The sequence below is a fragment of the Hermetia illucens genome, chromosome 3, assembly GCF_905115235.1.
Source record: "Hermetia illucens chromosome 3, iHerIll2.2.curated.20191125, whole genome shotgun sequence".
Lineage (NCBI taxonomy): Eukaryota > Metazoa > Arthropoda > Insecta > Diptera > Stratiomyidae > Hermetia > Hermetia illucens.
In genome coordinates this window covers 92,538,731-92,555,200 of record NC_051851.1, presented here as the reverse complement: position 1 = coordinate 92,555,200, position 16,470 = coordinate 92,538,731, and the positions used below count along the sequence as shown (strand labels likewise).

The 16,470-nt window shown below is 37.7% G+C and overlaps 1 protein-coding gene across 1 annotated transcript in view; it reads left to right on the top strand.

Moving 5' to 3' along the window:
• Positions 1–16,158, top strand: part of LOC119651822 (2-oxoglutarate-dependent dioxygenase htyE-like) — a 62,544-nt gene extending 46,386 nt beyond the window's left edge. Inside the window, exons 2-8 of the mRNA XM_038055613.1 lie at positions 5,147–5,262; positions 5,325–5,430; positions 5,507–5,692; positions 15,214–15,641; positions 15,703–15,781; positions 15,840–15,945; positions 16,004–16,158. Coding sequence (XP_037911541.1) covers positions 5,147–5,262; positions 5,325–5,430; positions 5,507–5,692; positions 15,214–15,641; positions 15,703–15,781; positions 15,840–15,945; positions 16,004–16,061 — 1,079 coding nt within the window. The 3' untranslated portion in view covers positions 16,062–16,158. The remainder of the gene's footprint in view (positions 1–5,146; positions 5,263–5,324; positions 5,431–5,506; positions 5,693–15,213; positions 15,642–15,702; positions 15,782–15,839; positions 15,946–16,003) is intronic.
• The last annotated feature ends 312 nt before the right edge of the window (positions 16,159–16,470 follow it).

Genomic DNA, 16,470 nt, shown 5'->3' with positions numbered 1-16,470 from the left:
AAATGTGTAACTTATTAGGAGTGATGGCTATTTGAACCCATAACCAGTGGTATTTACCGACAACCAGGATAGGTGAGCAAACATAACAACTTAATTTCTGAACACACCAACACTATATCATATGCTCGACCAGTTAAAACTGACTGTAGGACTGGCAAGTGTTACTCCATTCGTCATATTCATCTGGCATAGCTACTTGAGGATGCGGTAGCCAAATTGGTTGAGCGTCAGCATCTTCGTTGAGTTACACCAGGTTCAAATTCTGGTTCGTTGTATATGCTTGTGCTTCTCCGGTTTCTGTAGGCTTATCGCTCGCAGCACATTAGGTAACATCATGAACCTAGAACCCAATCATCTGAAAGAAGAGATTGTTGTTGCCATATCCTCTACATAGGAATGAACAGGAGACATATGTGTGATGTGTCATCTTATGTGGTTGTTGCCAGTCCACTTGGCAATCCCTGTGATGTGCCACCTTATGTGATTGTTGCCAATCCACTCGGCAATACCTTATTCTTCTTTCTTTCTAGATTAGATTATGGTTAGTCGGAGCAGCTAAATGCCAAAACTCCAGACTAACCAGTTATGGGAGCAGCAATTGCCTGAACTCCACAATGACCTAATCAAGCAGTGTAAATTATGGGAGCAGCGAATTGCTTGGACTCCACAGAATGAAACACGTTAAGCTTGAGTTTGATAGTTCCAACGAACTACGTATTTTTAATTTATATTTCCTTTTTTATACAATTTTTACCTATACTTAGTAGGCCGGTACATATCAATTTACAGTATTTTAGGAAAAATATTACATAGTAGGCAATGATAAGTTTACAGTATTTTTAGAGAAAATAATACATAGTAGGCGATGATAAAGTGAATAAGTTTACAGTATTTTACATATGTATACCGCTTCTTCGGTTTTTCACTTGTTTCACAGGATCACTGGATAACGTTTTACTTTATATGAAAATATAAACATTTGATAGAATAATTGAATCGTTTGAAACGACTGAACGATCTCCTACAGAGAATCTGCAAATCGCCCGAAAAACGGGCAAAGATTGCCGCTGCAGATTGGACTAAATTTAGGACGAAATAAAAACTTATTATTGCATTGGATTAACTAAAAATTGATTTTCTTGAAAGAAAAAAGCGGAACATTTTTCACAAACCCAATTTTATCGAAAATATTCAGAGATTGTCACGTATCAACATATTGGATATTCGAGGGGAGCTACTTTGAGAACTTCGAATCGGTAAACATCGAATAAATCAAATCGATCAGGCAAAATTTACACACACAGTTGTTCCTGATAGACTTGCTGATAAAATTCATTTGACGATTTAATAATAGATCGGCGAAAATTCTCAGATAAATGTATCTTTTGGCAATTTTAGTTTCTTTAAGTGAACTTTGATCATTTGCATGCGCGTAATATTTAGACTTTTTGTATAAAATAAATATTTAATTATTGATGAAAACTGACCCAATTCTGAAATGAATGAATGAAATTATCGAAATGATTGGTGATAGGATTACGTATATATAGCATCATGTTTATTTTTCATTTTGTTTTGTCTTTGATTGCGCATGTGTCTGGGCCGAAAATGTTTTAACAACAAAGGCAATTGACTATTGAATTTCCATTCTGGTATATTCAATAATATTTTGTAAACATTCTTGTGAGCGTTTTTGAATGTCAAGTGTTTCACGTTTCCATCCTCAACACCTGCCAATGCGGTATTACAAGCAAAAATGCATATAATTGAATGGGCGGATTAATTGAATGCCGCCCAATAGCCATTTGGTAATAGTTTAATCAGATCGCCGTATTCATTTCCTGAGAAGTATTTATGTATGTGCATTAAAAAAAGTAAGGCGTCTGTGTCACATGTAACTCTTTATTCTTCAATTAGAATTCTGAAATCATACAATATTCACAATATATTGCATACCTACATATAATATTGCAATCCAGGAAGCTTGGATAGCATTCTAAACATGCTTTATCTCACTGTTTCTATATTAAAATATGATTCATACCTATTCTACCTGCAACAATAATTAATAACTCATAATTTTTGGGCGTATCAAAAATTATCGCTTGACTGTAGAAATGTCCAAATGTGTCCGCTATGTATCATCTATTCATGAATTGTTGACATCTTCTTTATTTACCATATATTTTTGCAAATTTGTTCAAATATTTGCTAATATCATTCGTACTCACGGAACACATGCGTGACAAGTGTTAATTAGGTGCACGTGATTTTGTTAAAAATGATAAAGAATAAATATTCTGGTGAAGACGTTTGGATGTTGGAAGATGCATTTGTAAATTCGTCTTCGCCTTCCGTCGAGGTTGTTAGTTTTTAAACGAATTTGGTTAGAGCTAAGGAAATCAAAGTCCATGACAAATGCAAATTGCAATATACCATACATATTTACTTATCTTACATACACGAAAACAAAAAGCGCTTCTGCTCGTTGACGATAAGGAACCTATGTTATACGAAATTTGCTTTTTATCGGGTTGAGTGAATAGTCGTTGCTTTTTTCTGTTTTTTTTTAAAGTAATTTGTTTTTATAATGAACAAAGGTCAATCGATGATGTGTTTTTGGTTTTGTTAGATAGTCTTTTTGATAGTTCCTAATTTCCCAGGACGTAGAAGTCTTGATTGGCGAAAAACTGAAGAAGAATGGTTTACTGCAGTTTTTGGCAAGCGCGACCTAGTTCACGGATATTTAAATGATATTGCAAATACGTTTGTGAAGGATAGGGTTAAAACTCTTCATAGTATGGGGCGAAGGATTGGACGGAACAGAAATGCACATATACGTGGTCTCGACTTTTGACAAGTTAATATATATACCTCTCGCCGTCCCGACTGTCCGGTTTATTGTAAAGATCTTTACAATAGGCTGCTCGGGTAACAGTAATCACTTCCTTTGCTTCCCAATTCGCGTATTCTTGTATAATTAGTAATTTTTGAAAACGAAGAATGTATCAAAAAAATTCCCAAACCTAATTAGGTACTAGCACTGAGGAAGGAGGTACGTGGACTCCGAAACAATTGTATGCGGGAGAAAAATAAAAATATTTACAGTATAAGGAAAAACACCTACTTCTTTTCTTAACTTATCCAAAAAGTCGGGAAACCGGAAGCTTGACGCTTCAGGTATAAAAGGTTTTGTGTTTCCCTATGTGAGGAGCATAACGTAGTTCTCCATTAGCTTATAGCATTGACCCGAGATATTGAAATCGTTCAGTTCTGGGCAGGTTACTGCCATTGCCAGAACTGAGCGATTTAAGTATCTCGAAGGGCAGGTTACTGCCATTGCCAGAACTCAGCGATTTAAATATCTCGAATCAATGCTATCAGCCAATGGAGAACTGCGTAATGAAATTGTTTCACGCATTAACGCAACCTGGATGAAGTGGCATTCCCTAACTGGTGTTCTTTGTGATTGATGTATCAGCGCACGTCCCAAATCTAAAATTTACTGCAATGTCGTCCGTCTGCTGCTCTCTATAGTTCTCAGTGTTGGCCGAGTATAAAGGACAATGAACGACGTCTTGCGGTAATAGAAACGAAGATGTTGTATTGCACTGGTGGCGTGACATGTTTTGATCACGTCTGAAATGAGAATATTCGCGATCGATATGAGGTTGCACCGATCGTGGAAAAACTGCGAGAGAGGCATTTTCGATGGTGTGGTCACGTAATTCACGCTAACGAGAATTCAATAACCAGTATTGGTCAGAACATCGAAGTAAACCAAAAAGCCGGCCAAAACAATGGTGGCTTGATACACTGGATGGGGATTTAAAGGTCTCGCGATTACATCCTGATCAAGCATTTGATAAAATAAAATGACGAAATCGATCACGACAAGCCGACCCCGCTTGTGAGAGGCACAACGGCTGAAGAAACGAAGAAAATGTGAGGAGTGATGAGCGCATGACAGCTCGGTGCCACATAGCTAAAAATTCCATTGCCCTCTATTTTTTAGAAAGCGATTTAAATAAATCATTTGATGGAAAGCTCAGTATTATAATGGTCAACCTCATATGCTTCACATTCTGAGTTTAATATTATTAGCAAATGCAAAGAATTTAACCAACATCAAATATATTCTTGAATGGAATTTTAATATTTCACTCGAATGTCAATTATTCTCGTTAATTATGACGTCAGCGTCTTATTTGCATGGCCTTGGAAGCAGTAAATTCGCGCGAACTTGCTAAGTTTGAACTACTATAGCTTTGGCGTCAATTGCCAGATTTCCACGAAATATAATAATAATATAGAAAATATTGTCCTCTAGGCTGGTACAAAATTCGGAAGTATTGGGATGAATTTAAGGGTTTTTTTTCAGTAAATTTCTAAAAAGTAGTAATATACTATTAGTAAGTTTATTTGAGCAGATGGAATGGGACATATTTTGAGGCCTAGATTTCATCTAAGCGCACCACCCTGATTTTTTTTCGGATTTTTAGGTTGGGTAGTTTCCGAAAATGAGTCCTATCTCACTTTAAGTGCGTACATTTTGACTCCTTACTCACGCACTTTGCAATTCACGCCAAAACTACTAACGGTTTCGGAAAGTACAAATGGAGACCTTTCATTTGATACCCTACACGACTATATCCGGCGAGAAAAATTTTTGAATCCCCCCTTTTCCATGTATGCCTCCCTTTGAACTCCACCTCAATTTATGCTACTCGCTGTATGCGCGGGATTTCATAGTTCCCATCCATCCACCAAATTTCGTTCGGATCGGTTTTGGAGAAAAATGTGACAGACAGACAGACGGGCAGACATTGAATCGATTTTAATAAGGTTTTGTTTTACACAAAACCTTAAAAACATGGACATTAACTTCAACTTGGACATTAATTTCAACTTATCTTCAGCAGTTTATTTTCAATCCCTACAAATATGTTCAAATTTTCGCCTCGAAAGTAGAGAATAAGCTGTCAATTTTTCACTTTTTTAAAAAAAAATCAAATAAGCGGTAAATCCTCTGTAAATCCATCTTATTTCACAGAAAAGTAATGCTTCCAAAGTTTAGGAAATCTTATCATCTTAATGTTCTACGAACACAAAAGTAAACCTAATTTAATTTTGTTTAAATTTTCAGGTACGGAAGAAACGCCAGTCAAATCAGTGGTTATAAGGGTGGCTAGTCAACTTCACAAGGCACTTAGCGATAAGGGAATAGCATTTCTAGTGAATCATGGAATATCAGAAGAAAAGGTGAGTTGCTCGGAAATGGTGAAACTTTAATAGTAGAATAACAATGTAATTTCTCCCTCAAGTTGAAACAAGCATGGCAACATTTGGATGATTTCTGCGAATTACCAGCTGACGTAAAGCAACATTACATAAAAGGAGTAAATGAATGTAATGGCTACACCGAACCAGGTACATTCTCTCTGAATAGCAAATATAAGCGTTTGTACTACGTGATCAAAATTGGAACTAACGGTTAGTATTGCAGGCCAAGAGTTGACGAATGAGACTGATCCTGAGCCAGAATTGCGACATGCTTTCAACATTTGTACTATAAATGCCAGAAACTTACCAGAAGAACCATTACCTGGGTTTTCTGATCAAATTGCAGGATTGGCAAAAGACTTCAAAGCTCTTGCTGGTTTTGTATTACAATCATTAGCTATTGGTTTAGGTGAGTGCTGTATTTCTTTGTGTACGTCGGTTAAGCAATATAAGGTGCTCATTAGAAAAAGTAAAATATTATACTTTCAGGAAGTAAAAAAACCACTATTTAGCCTCTATAATAATATGATATTAAGGGTAGTTGCACTGCGTCCTAAAAGAATTGTTTGCCCCTTTAATGGTTTTACTTATTAACTATAGTATGCCGATCAAGTCTATAACTGACAGGCATTTTGAAATGTTTCCTTTTTCTAGATGTTTCAGCCTTCTTCAATTTTTACCTAGTTCAGAACCGAAGTCGGTTCATCTTGATGGTAATTTTTCATCGACTTCAAAGTTCAGATCAATATTGGCAATAAGAATCGATCGGTGAAATCGGACGTCCTCATTTCAGATGTTCTAATAACATGTTAAAACAATAGTCCAACACAAAATCTTTATCTCCGGTAGCAGGACCATGTTGTATGAGGTGATTATTCCACCCTTGGATAAGTTGCTCGAGATTCACTTTGGTTTGTGACACCAACGAAACCTAATTTGCAAGAACAGTGTGGAGGGTTGTGGACATTAATTGCCCCGTGTGATAGCGTGCTTTCTTGATGGACACCGCAGGTGGTATATGTATTTGATATGCTTCCGGCTTTACTCTTCGTATCGCGGTCGAGTAATTTAACCCAGCGCACGAGTTCATCTGCGCAGAGAATATCAGATGATTTTATGTGGCACATGGTCAGACTTTTCTTCCCTAGATCCAGAAATGCAATGTAAAAAAGCAATTCTCCCGACGTTCCTCCATGAGTAATGGCGTAGAGTGTATAGTGCTTTGTAGTTCTTGACTAACCCCGCTTGGTTCATTGTTATTTCAAAGATATCGCATACAACTCTTCATACTATAGGATAATAATTAAATCGGAAGGTAATTTGAATATTTTTCTGGACTCCTCTTACGCTTGATTCTCCTTGAATTTTTTATATTTATCTCAATATCTATACAATAATTCAGCTGCGACTATCGTCGTCTAGTTTTTGTTGACAGATCTGAAGGCTAATCCGCTCACAATCTCCGATGCTCCCACTGATGTTCGCTGTCGTTTTATCGACAATAATCAAATCCTTTCCGGGTTTTTACTGTGCGCTAAGTCACCATGACTTGCCCATCTTCAACTTCACCGCAAAATACCTTCTGGGTAGGTGAAGCCTTCCTTCAAGCTAATCGACCTCTTTTGAAGCAATCTGATGACAATATTCTGCCGTTCGTTTCGTCCCTCTCGGCGGCGTAATCCCCCCTACGCCCATTCATTATTGAATGTCTTAGCAGCTAAATAATTGTTTAATTAAATGGTTTTCAATTAATTGTGCATCGGTTTTGGAGGAAAGTGCCAAGCAAGCGATTGTAATTTTTGTTGCTATTTCGAGTATTATTTCCCTTACATTTATCGAGTAACTCCCGCTTAGTTAAATAATATAGACAATATTGGCTGCCGAGCTTCATTGACATTTAGATCTAGTAATGATCGCTGTTAAATTTTTTTAAAGTCAGTCCTTCAGCTTCCTCCAGCACCTTCTGGCCAGTTTCTATGGTTTACTTTTCTGGTACTCGATGCCTCGTTATCGTCAGGTCTGAGTATTTTGGGGCTTATCAAGTAATAATCTGTTTTACGCTATCGATTTTTATTTTTGCGTTCTGCGTTTTATTTTGGTGAAAAACTTTCAATGTACAAAAAACCTTCATTTTTTCCTAACGCAGGATTCAGGCTTCAGTTGTGTCTTTCGTCAGTACACTTTCAATGGGTTTGGAGGTTAGGCGTAGAAAAAATCAACAATTTGCAATTGATGTTTCAATGTATGTTTTCCCATTCGTACATAGGTATTTCCAAACTCCAAATTATACATATGTATGTATATATTGAACGTCTGATTATTATGGCTATTCTAAATAAACATTGCCCATTAGCCCATTGACACCCCAATTAAGAGCGTGGTCAGCCGCCGAAAAAGTTTGAAGACTCATAATTGGGCGAATATGGCACTTTGAGTCAACAGCATGTAAAGGGATTAACAGACCACAATTTGTTGTACACAAATCCTCAAAAATCCATTTAGATATATTATCCTTAAAGGGGACACAGTTCCTTAATGTATAGTACTGTAAGTCATTCGTGGTTATTATCCCGATTTGATTCAGGTACTCATTCACAGCTGAGTCGACGATACAAATATTTTTGCCATCAGTGAGATTTGAACAAGGATCTTCTATTGCGATAGCTTACATTAATTTTCAATGTTCAATAAAGTTTACCCTGAGTTGTCAATTTACAGTTTCTACTTCTCACTAATCATATATACTCCTCTTTGGTTTCCTTATTTTTGTTTATATTCTATTGCGGTCAACATCAATATTCGCTTCAATACTTGAATATGTCTGGCATTGACGTTGCAATTAAGCAAAGAATGTCTTCGATATTTGAAAAAATAATTTGCTGTTGTGGTTTTTTTGACAAAACTTGGTGTGATGCTCGTGCTTTTAGTTGTATGAGCGGCGTCTATGCTATTAAGTTTATGTTCAGCTTTATTCATGATATTCAATGCTGTGGAAAGTGAGGTGTGATTGCTTACGCGGATCCAGTGCGTACAACGCACTCGTTGACTTTTGATTCTCTTTCATTCAATAGTTGTTTCCATTGAAATCACCATTTTGCGATATACAGGGTGTCCCCTTTATGATGGTACAAAGTTCAATTGTGGATAGTATCGCTTTTTTTAGGAAAATGGATCCATGGAATGAGCACTCTATCTTTTACCGTTACAGAGTTATAACGTTTTTTTTGTGAATAGTGTTAAAAAGCGTGACCTTCTCCAAAAAATCACAATTTCCCACTTTCTCAATCATTTAACCTCAAATTTGATATCATTTTCGGAAACTGTATAAAATTTCCTATGAATAGATATTTTTAAGGTTTTGTGTAAATCGGTTTACTGTCTGTCTGTCATACACATGTTTCTTGGAAACGGTTATAGCGATTGACACTAAATTTGGGGGAACATCCAGTTAAAGGGGGGGCTTAGTTTTGACATTTGTTAGAAAGTTGGGCAGCGCGAAATATCCTCCATATCGATATCTGTTCAATTAATGAATAATAGTATATTACCATGTCATCCATGGTGTCCGGATAGCTGAGTGGTTAGAGCACAAGGCTATCGTACGGAAGGTCGCGGTTCAAATCTCACTAGCGGCAGTGGGATTTGTATCGTGATTTGACGTCGGATACCAGTCGACTCAGCTGTGAATGAGTACCTGAGCCAAATCAGGGTAATAATCTCGGGCGAGCGCAATGCTGACCACATTGCGTCCTCCAGTATACTGTAGTGTGGATTGTTGTGCCAACGATTATTATTATTATTAGTATATTACCATAATTTTTAATAATTGACTGCAGAGTTGATCCTGGAATCATGGAAGTTTCTAGTAATATAGGCTATAGAGCATGATCCTAACAAGTTTTGGTGAAATTCGAACTGTTACTAACAAAGTTGCAGTAGGTGTGCAAATTCAAGGTTTTGAATGTCAGTATCACGTAAAGGTGAATATTTGCACCTTATATTAGGTGAGAATATTACCTTACGCGCTAGGTATCAATAGGTCAAACGTCCACTCAAATATTTTTATAAAAAATATACAAAACCTTTCATACTTGAGGCGTTCAGCTTCCGGTTTCCCGACTTGTTTTAATTACAAAGGTCCATCATCACCTCGAAAGTGAAACTGTTTAAAACAAAAGAAATTTCAAAATCGGTCTTTTGTCTAAATTTCAATCTGCATTATTGTATCGGTACTTCAGACCTACAAAACTACAAAGTTGATCAAATTTGCCTCATTATGTCAGCTTTCAATTAGGAAGTAAAAGTGATGGGCTTCATTATTGAAAAATTGGGAATATTGTGCAATCAATGGAAGAAAACGTGGTCCTGATATGGGGCAAAGCAAATTCACTCAAATATGGTAGTTTTCAATGCGAACAATGGAAAATTAATGCACCAAAACACAATCACTACCTTATTTAAGTGAATTTGCTCCATATCAAGACCACGTTTTCTCCCATTTAATGCATAATATTCCTAAATTTTCCAGAGTTAAGCTCATTATTTTTACTTGTCAAAGCTAATATGAGGAGGCAATTTTATTAACTTTGCAAGCTTAGTTTTAAATAAAAAATCGATTGTGAAATTTCCTTAAAATTTAAATAGTTTTATTTTCGAGTGTCCGGATAGCTGAGTGGTTAAAGCACAAGGCTGTCGTACGGAAGGTCACGGTTCAAATCTCACTGAAGGCAGTGGAATTTATATCGTGATTTGACGTCGGATACCAGTCGATTCATCTGTGAATGAGTACCTGGGTCAAATCAGGGTAATAATCTCGGGCGAACGCAATGCTCACCACATTGCCTCCTATAGGGTACTGTAATCCTGTAGTGTACCGTTACGGTCTTGAATGAAGTGCTCTAACACCCTTCAAGACCTTGATCTAATATGGATTGTTGCGCCAACGATTATTATTTATTTATTTTCGAAGCGCAATTGAAAAAATATCCATTTATAAGAAATTTCATGTAGTATAAAATTTGGGATTAAATGATTGAGGGGGTGGGAAATAGTGATTTCTTTGGGAAGGTCAAGCTTTTTGACACTATTTACGAAAAATGCTATAATTCTGTAACGGTTAAAGATAGAGTGCTGCTTCCGCGAATCAATTTTCCTCAAACAATAATTTATCCACGATTAAAATTTGTATCATCATAAACGGGACACCCTGTATACATTTAACCTTATTAAAACCGATTCAATGACTGTCTGTCACACTCCGTTTACTTGGAAACGGCTGAACCTATAGTCACGAAATTCAGTGAGGCCTGGTCTACAAATCCCTTTATAATTAGAAAATGGCGCCATTTTGTGTGGAGTTAAGGAAGGGGGGTCCTACATATGCGAAAAAGTGGTGTATAGAATATTAGTACTTTGAAACTGGTCCTATTTTTAGTGATATTAGGTGAAACATAGCGGAGTTAGGGCTTAAAGTGTATCCCCAAGAATGAAACAGGTCCTGTTCTCAGATCCTATCCAATTGAAAACTCTGAAAACAATCACAATGGTGCATCTATACCAAATCTAGGCCACAAAATACGTCTCCCTCCGATTTCTACTCAAATAAAGTTAGCAATAATATATTACCATATTTTATAAATTTACTTGCAAATCTCCCTTAATTTCTTCTAGACGTACAAGCACCAGTATAGGGTATAATATTGGGTATAGTTCTGAAAAGTTTGAAGGCAATTCAACTATAATATTATTTACAAAGTTATAGAAGATGAAAACCTTGCATTTCACGTATATGACTTCAACATCATATAAAGGGAACTCATATGAGCGGCGGGATGCCTGGGAACATTTCAGTTTCCCTTTTTAAGGTTTTGTGTAAACACAAAACCTTATTAAAATCGGTTTATTGTCTGTCTGTCTGTCCGTCACACGCATTTTCCTCGGAGACGGTTGTAGCGATTGGCACCAAATTTGGTAGAAAGGTGCTATCGATACCTGTTTAAATTAAGTTAATAATAGTAGATTACTATAATTTTTAGTAATTGAGAGGAAAACCCTCCTTAAGTTCACAAATCACAAAATTTTGCAGCAATATAGGTTACAGCATAGAGCATGATCTTGCCAAATGGTGGTGAAAATCGCAGTATTACTAACAACATTATACTAGTTCAAAACTGTCGCTCCTCAGCAAATTTAAGACTATGAATGTCAATATCACTTAAAAGTGAATATTTTCACATAATATATGTATATTTTACGTGCTACATGCTAATGGGACAAATGCACACCCAAATTTATTTATAAAAGAAATACACAAAACCTTTCATACCTGAAGCGTCTAGCTTCCGGTTTCCCGACTTGTTTTAGTTATTTATCATTTATCATTATCACTTACTCGAGACATATGCTTTAGCGCATGGAGAAAATATTTTTTTATGGATAGAGGTGAAAATTTTAAAAAGATGTTGCTGCACCAGGCTGCAATAGTGTGTGGGATTCTTACCCACTAAAACCAGCCCTATTTCTCCGCGGGACACACCGTGAAGGGGGGCGGAGTCTGGTTTGTACCAACATGGTTAAGTCACGCATCCGACGCGCTTTTCTGACTCGATCCAGTTTCTGCAGCTTTTTGTGTATCGCAGTTATTCTTTGTACTTGTTTACCACACTCTAATTTTCTTCATCTGCTCCAATAACTACGTCGAGGGCTTCGCTTAAATTCCCTCTTTTAATCGCGATTTCAACCGATAGAACATAACATGCTCTAGGTTCACGGGTGTAACAGCAAATTTAGGACAGTGTGGAGGTTTGTCCAACCCAAAACGATGCAAGTACTTCCTGTATCCACCGTGTCTCGTAAGGAACTGTCTTAGGAGGTAATTAAATGCTCTGTGTTTTCGTTGGACCCATCTCTCAGTACATGGTATCTGTGTATGGTAAAACGGGATTATCTCATCTTTGCTGCCATCTCCTCGCGAGCTCGTGCCTGTAAGAAGTCTGCAGTCACAGAATCCGAATTCGCTTTCCTTCCCAGGGAATCGTTTCCGTGATGACACACGCTGTCTCATCAGATACTGTCTTATATGTGCTGCACACCATCAACGGGATTGGTTTGCCGGACTCATCATTCTTGGGTTGACCTTGTTATCCAATGCTCCCGCCCAGACAGGAGCCGGATATAACAGGCTGGAGTAGCTGCAATGTGGAGTACCTTTGCGGATTGTCACCCGAACTTCACACTTGAGTAGCGCAGCACAACTCACCACAACTGAGCAACTCGAAACTTACCCGCTTGAGCAGCTCGTTTACCTGTCGTAGGCAGGAGGACAACCACGGGGCCGGCGTACAGCCAGCTACAGACCGAAATCAGTTAAAAATAATCGCCATTTGTGTTGATCCAATTTGTTGAAATGTTTGTATTGTTGTTCAAGAAGTGAATTTGTGTCTTTATAAGAAAAATAGAGCACTTGATATTTTTCTAAACAATAAGATTTGTTTAAGTTACACAATTGTGGTATTTGGATAATTCCGTAGATGCTCTAGGAGGCAGTAACGATAATATCAGGATATCGCAATTATATTGATGAACTATAGAAGGATGGATTTCACTACTTCTGCGACAAGCAACCGGCGAATAGATGTCCAATGTCCAATATTAGGCATCATCCTTGCTAGAGGTGAACTAGCCTTTGCTTACTTTTCCCGTGCGTAGTCCAGGTGCTTTTTATAGCTCAACTTGGCATTGATGGAAATTGATGCGTGAATGGACAATCCTTCAAGTTACTTTACGTTTCGGCAGTAATGCTAACAACCTGTATAGGAAATTCTGGCGTTTTTACCTGAACGGCTATAAAGGATTTACAGGCTACAAAAAATAATGGATTTGCACTGAGCGGGATTTGGACCTTAGGCACGGTGAATATCCTGCAGTATCTGTTCTTTTGTGATTTGATTTGAATTTGAATAATAGTGACACAAAATGCTAACACAATCGTATATTATCAATTAAGATTGGAGCTTAAGTTTAAAAAATGTTAACTCACATTGAAATGATCCCTCACAATTTAAACCTGATTCCCAAGAAATCGGTTTCCGCCGGATGATAGTGACCTACTTCTTCCGAAAATCTCCTTTCGGAATAGCCAGAAAAGCTCTTTGCAGGGTTTCATAGAGCTATTTGTGCAGCAAGGCACGGAACAATATTTCATCGTTCTCCTTAGCATTTCACGCGGCAAATTAAATTTGACAGTTTTATATTTGTATGAGTAACAACATGGTGTAGGCTTTTCAGATAGATTGCACCATAGTAGTGATTTCCGTCATTAGTGAAAATAAGGCGAGTAGTCTATTGCGGTATTTTGAACAAGAGTCGCGGGCACGTTACTTGGGAAGATTTTCGCGCACGAATCTTGTACATTACAACCTTGTAAGGAACGCTCCACTTCATATTTGCCTCAAGGCACAGCCGCCTGTAGCAATTACGTTTACTTTTCCGTACGACCTTCTTAAGACACGAAGATCGCGGTAGTCTTTTTCAATCTGCCGATATTTTGGCTTCCCTTTTCTTCTTTGGCAAAGCCTGGTTCGCAGACACGATAAACTCAACAGCAAAATTTCCCGGTTCCACCAGTAGTTTGGTCTCCTGCTGTTATGGACTGTAGAGTCGCATGCCTCAGTTACCCACTGACATAGTTGACCCACTTTTTCCTGCGCCGTTTCCTTCGGCTCGTGATCTTCTTCGAAAGGACTAGTGGATCAACTAGCCATCCTGGTCGACTTCCGTTGCATATTCGACTGTCGTCTCCGCTTCTAATGTCGAGAAAGATGGTCTGGTGGTCACTGTGGCTGTAGTGTTAATTAGCCCATCAGACCATCTCTCTCGCCAACGACATATTGATATCGACGATCGGTCCTAGCCCTCTGCCTCGGGAAGTGGGTATGGATGCAATGTTGGCTAGTATGATGTGTGGCTCCGCAAAGGTTTCAAGCAGGATTTGGTCCCTAGTATTCGGCACTCGGCTTTCCTAGTTCAAGGCCCAGGTGTTGAAATAGCCGGCAATAATTTTAGGGTCGTGGTTTCTAGCGACTAACACCAAGCTGTTTAGCATCTACTCATATTGCGAGAAGAGCGCAACAATTAATTAATGTCTCCGACCACAGATAAAAATTCTTCAATTTTAGCTATTTCATCTTCGATGAGATCAAGTTTCCGTTGAATGTAATCACTGGGTGTCAACTCATCAGCTTGAACTGTTTGTTTTGCGCATTTTTCAAGCCATATTTCTTGTTGGAGTCAGTTTATTATTGTTTGGTGTTCATATCGCTATTTTTTCTTCGAGCCAAATCCCTTTATCCTCCGTGCGGAACCGTTCACCGCATCTGCGGGTTTGTGCTTTCGCCCAAGGGCCCGAACTATTGAAATACGGCGCGTATCCTCAGCAGGATTTCGGTGCTCTGCCGCAATACTTCATCGCAGCGATAGGTCTGGTCGACGTCTTTTGTCGATGGTATATTTATGAGGACGAGTATGAGATCTAACTAACATGTGTTTTTCGTATGAGAGTTTTATGTGATTCATTTCCCAAAAAAAAACCTGATTATTTTTGATTTTGTTTGAGTAGTTGTCATTCTATCCTCCTTTCAAATAACGACAAAGTTAAGATTTGTTTCAAAAATTCATTAGACATTTCATTTGATTCGACATCTCCCCATATTTGTTTGTTTTTTAATTCAAGCCAATTCAGGCTATTCACTGTGTGTATAGCCTATGTTTTTGCGGATAAATATCTTAAGGCAGATCGTTAGGCAGACATAGATAATAGATTGCTTAAAAAGTACACGCTCGCTAAGCAGAAATTGACACATTGGTTTAGATAATAACGACGAAACTTAATACCGCTATTTTAATTACATTTCTCACTCCTCCGTATTCTAGAACTTCCCCAATCTTTCTTCCTCGAAAATCATTCGCGGATGCTGGATGGAGACCTTGATAATGTTTCACTTCTACGATTGTTATACTACCCTCCCGTCGTCGAAGATGATAACAAATGTGAAGTAATGAAAGGTCAATGTAAATACAGCTACCAGCGCTGTGCATCAGACAATCCCGACTTCCAATTCCATGATGATATTCGATCAGAAGACGATGAACTTGCTGCTGGAAATTCAGGACTGGCAAATGGCTCTAAGCGAACTGACAGAGACACATTTACGTTACTCGCACAAGACTCAGAAGGTGGATTGGAAGTGAAATTGCCTGAAAGTTCGAAATGGAAACGAGTTGGCCATCTACCAGGAGCTATTCTCATTATTTCAGGCGAAATTTTATCTGTATGGACTGATGCAAAGTATGCAGCTGTGGTGGGTTTTATTTGAATTTGAATTGTCAGTTACGGTTTAATACCCTTCGAATCGTTTACAGAGTCATCGAGTTGTAGTGCCAGAACAAGAATCATTAAAGTCTCACGGACGACATTCCATTGCATTTTTCTGCCATCCAGGTAACTGCCGACATGAGAATTGAAATCATCCAATTTCATTATCTATTTCTTATTACAGATAATCTTACGTCAATTTCATCTGCCGACTTACCTAATCATTCCTCAGATCAAGAAAATGATTCAAAAAAGAAGCGGAAGAAGTCATTTAAAATTGCAAAAGACAAGTGAGTTATCAAAATCATGTTAATAGTCAAATGGATGCTAATTATTTTTTATGTTTAGGGTTTACAGTGCCTACCAATCGATAAAAGAGCGTTTTAAGGAGAAAAATGGCTCGTAATGGACACTTTGAAAGTGTACTTAATAAAGTAAATTACTTTTAAGACAGTAATTATTTCAACCATATATCAATAAATATGAAAGATATATTTTGAAAATGGGTTTTTTATTGGCTGTAGGGAGAAATTACGTATAAGATGAACGAAATTTGTGTATTGAATTTGGGGAGTAATGAATAAAATATAAATATACTGCACTGGACTAGTTATGTCCCTTAAAAACGCTTGATAACTAAACTAAAAAAGTTAAACTAACGTGAAAATGCAACAGTTAGCACCAATATTAGAATTTTTGGAGATTGTCCTGGTGCTTGCTGTAATATTAAGATGTTTCCTTTCTATAGTAATCACTGAAAGAGTCGCCAAAGTTCTCCTGTGGCTACGTACCCACCATTGTGACGGAAGTTGTAG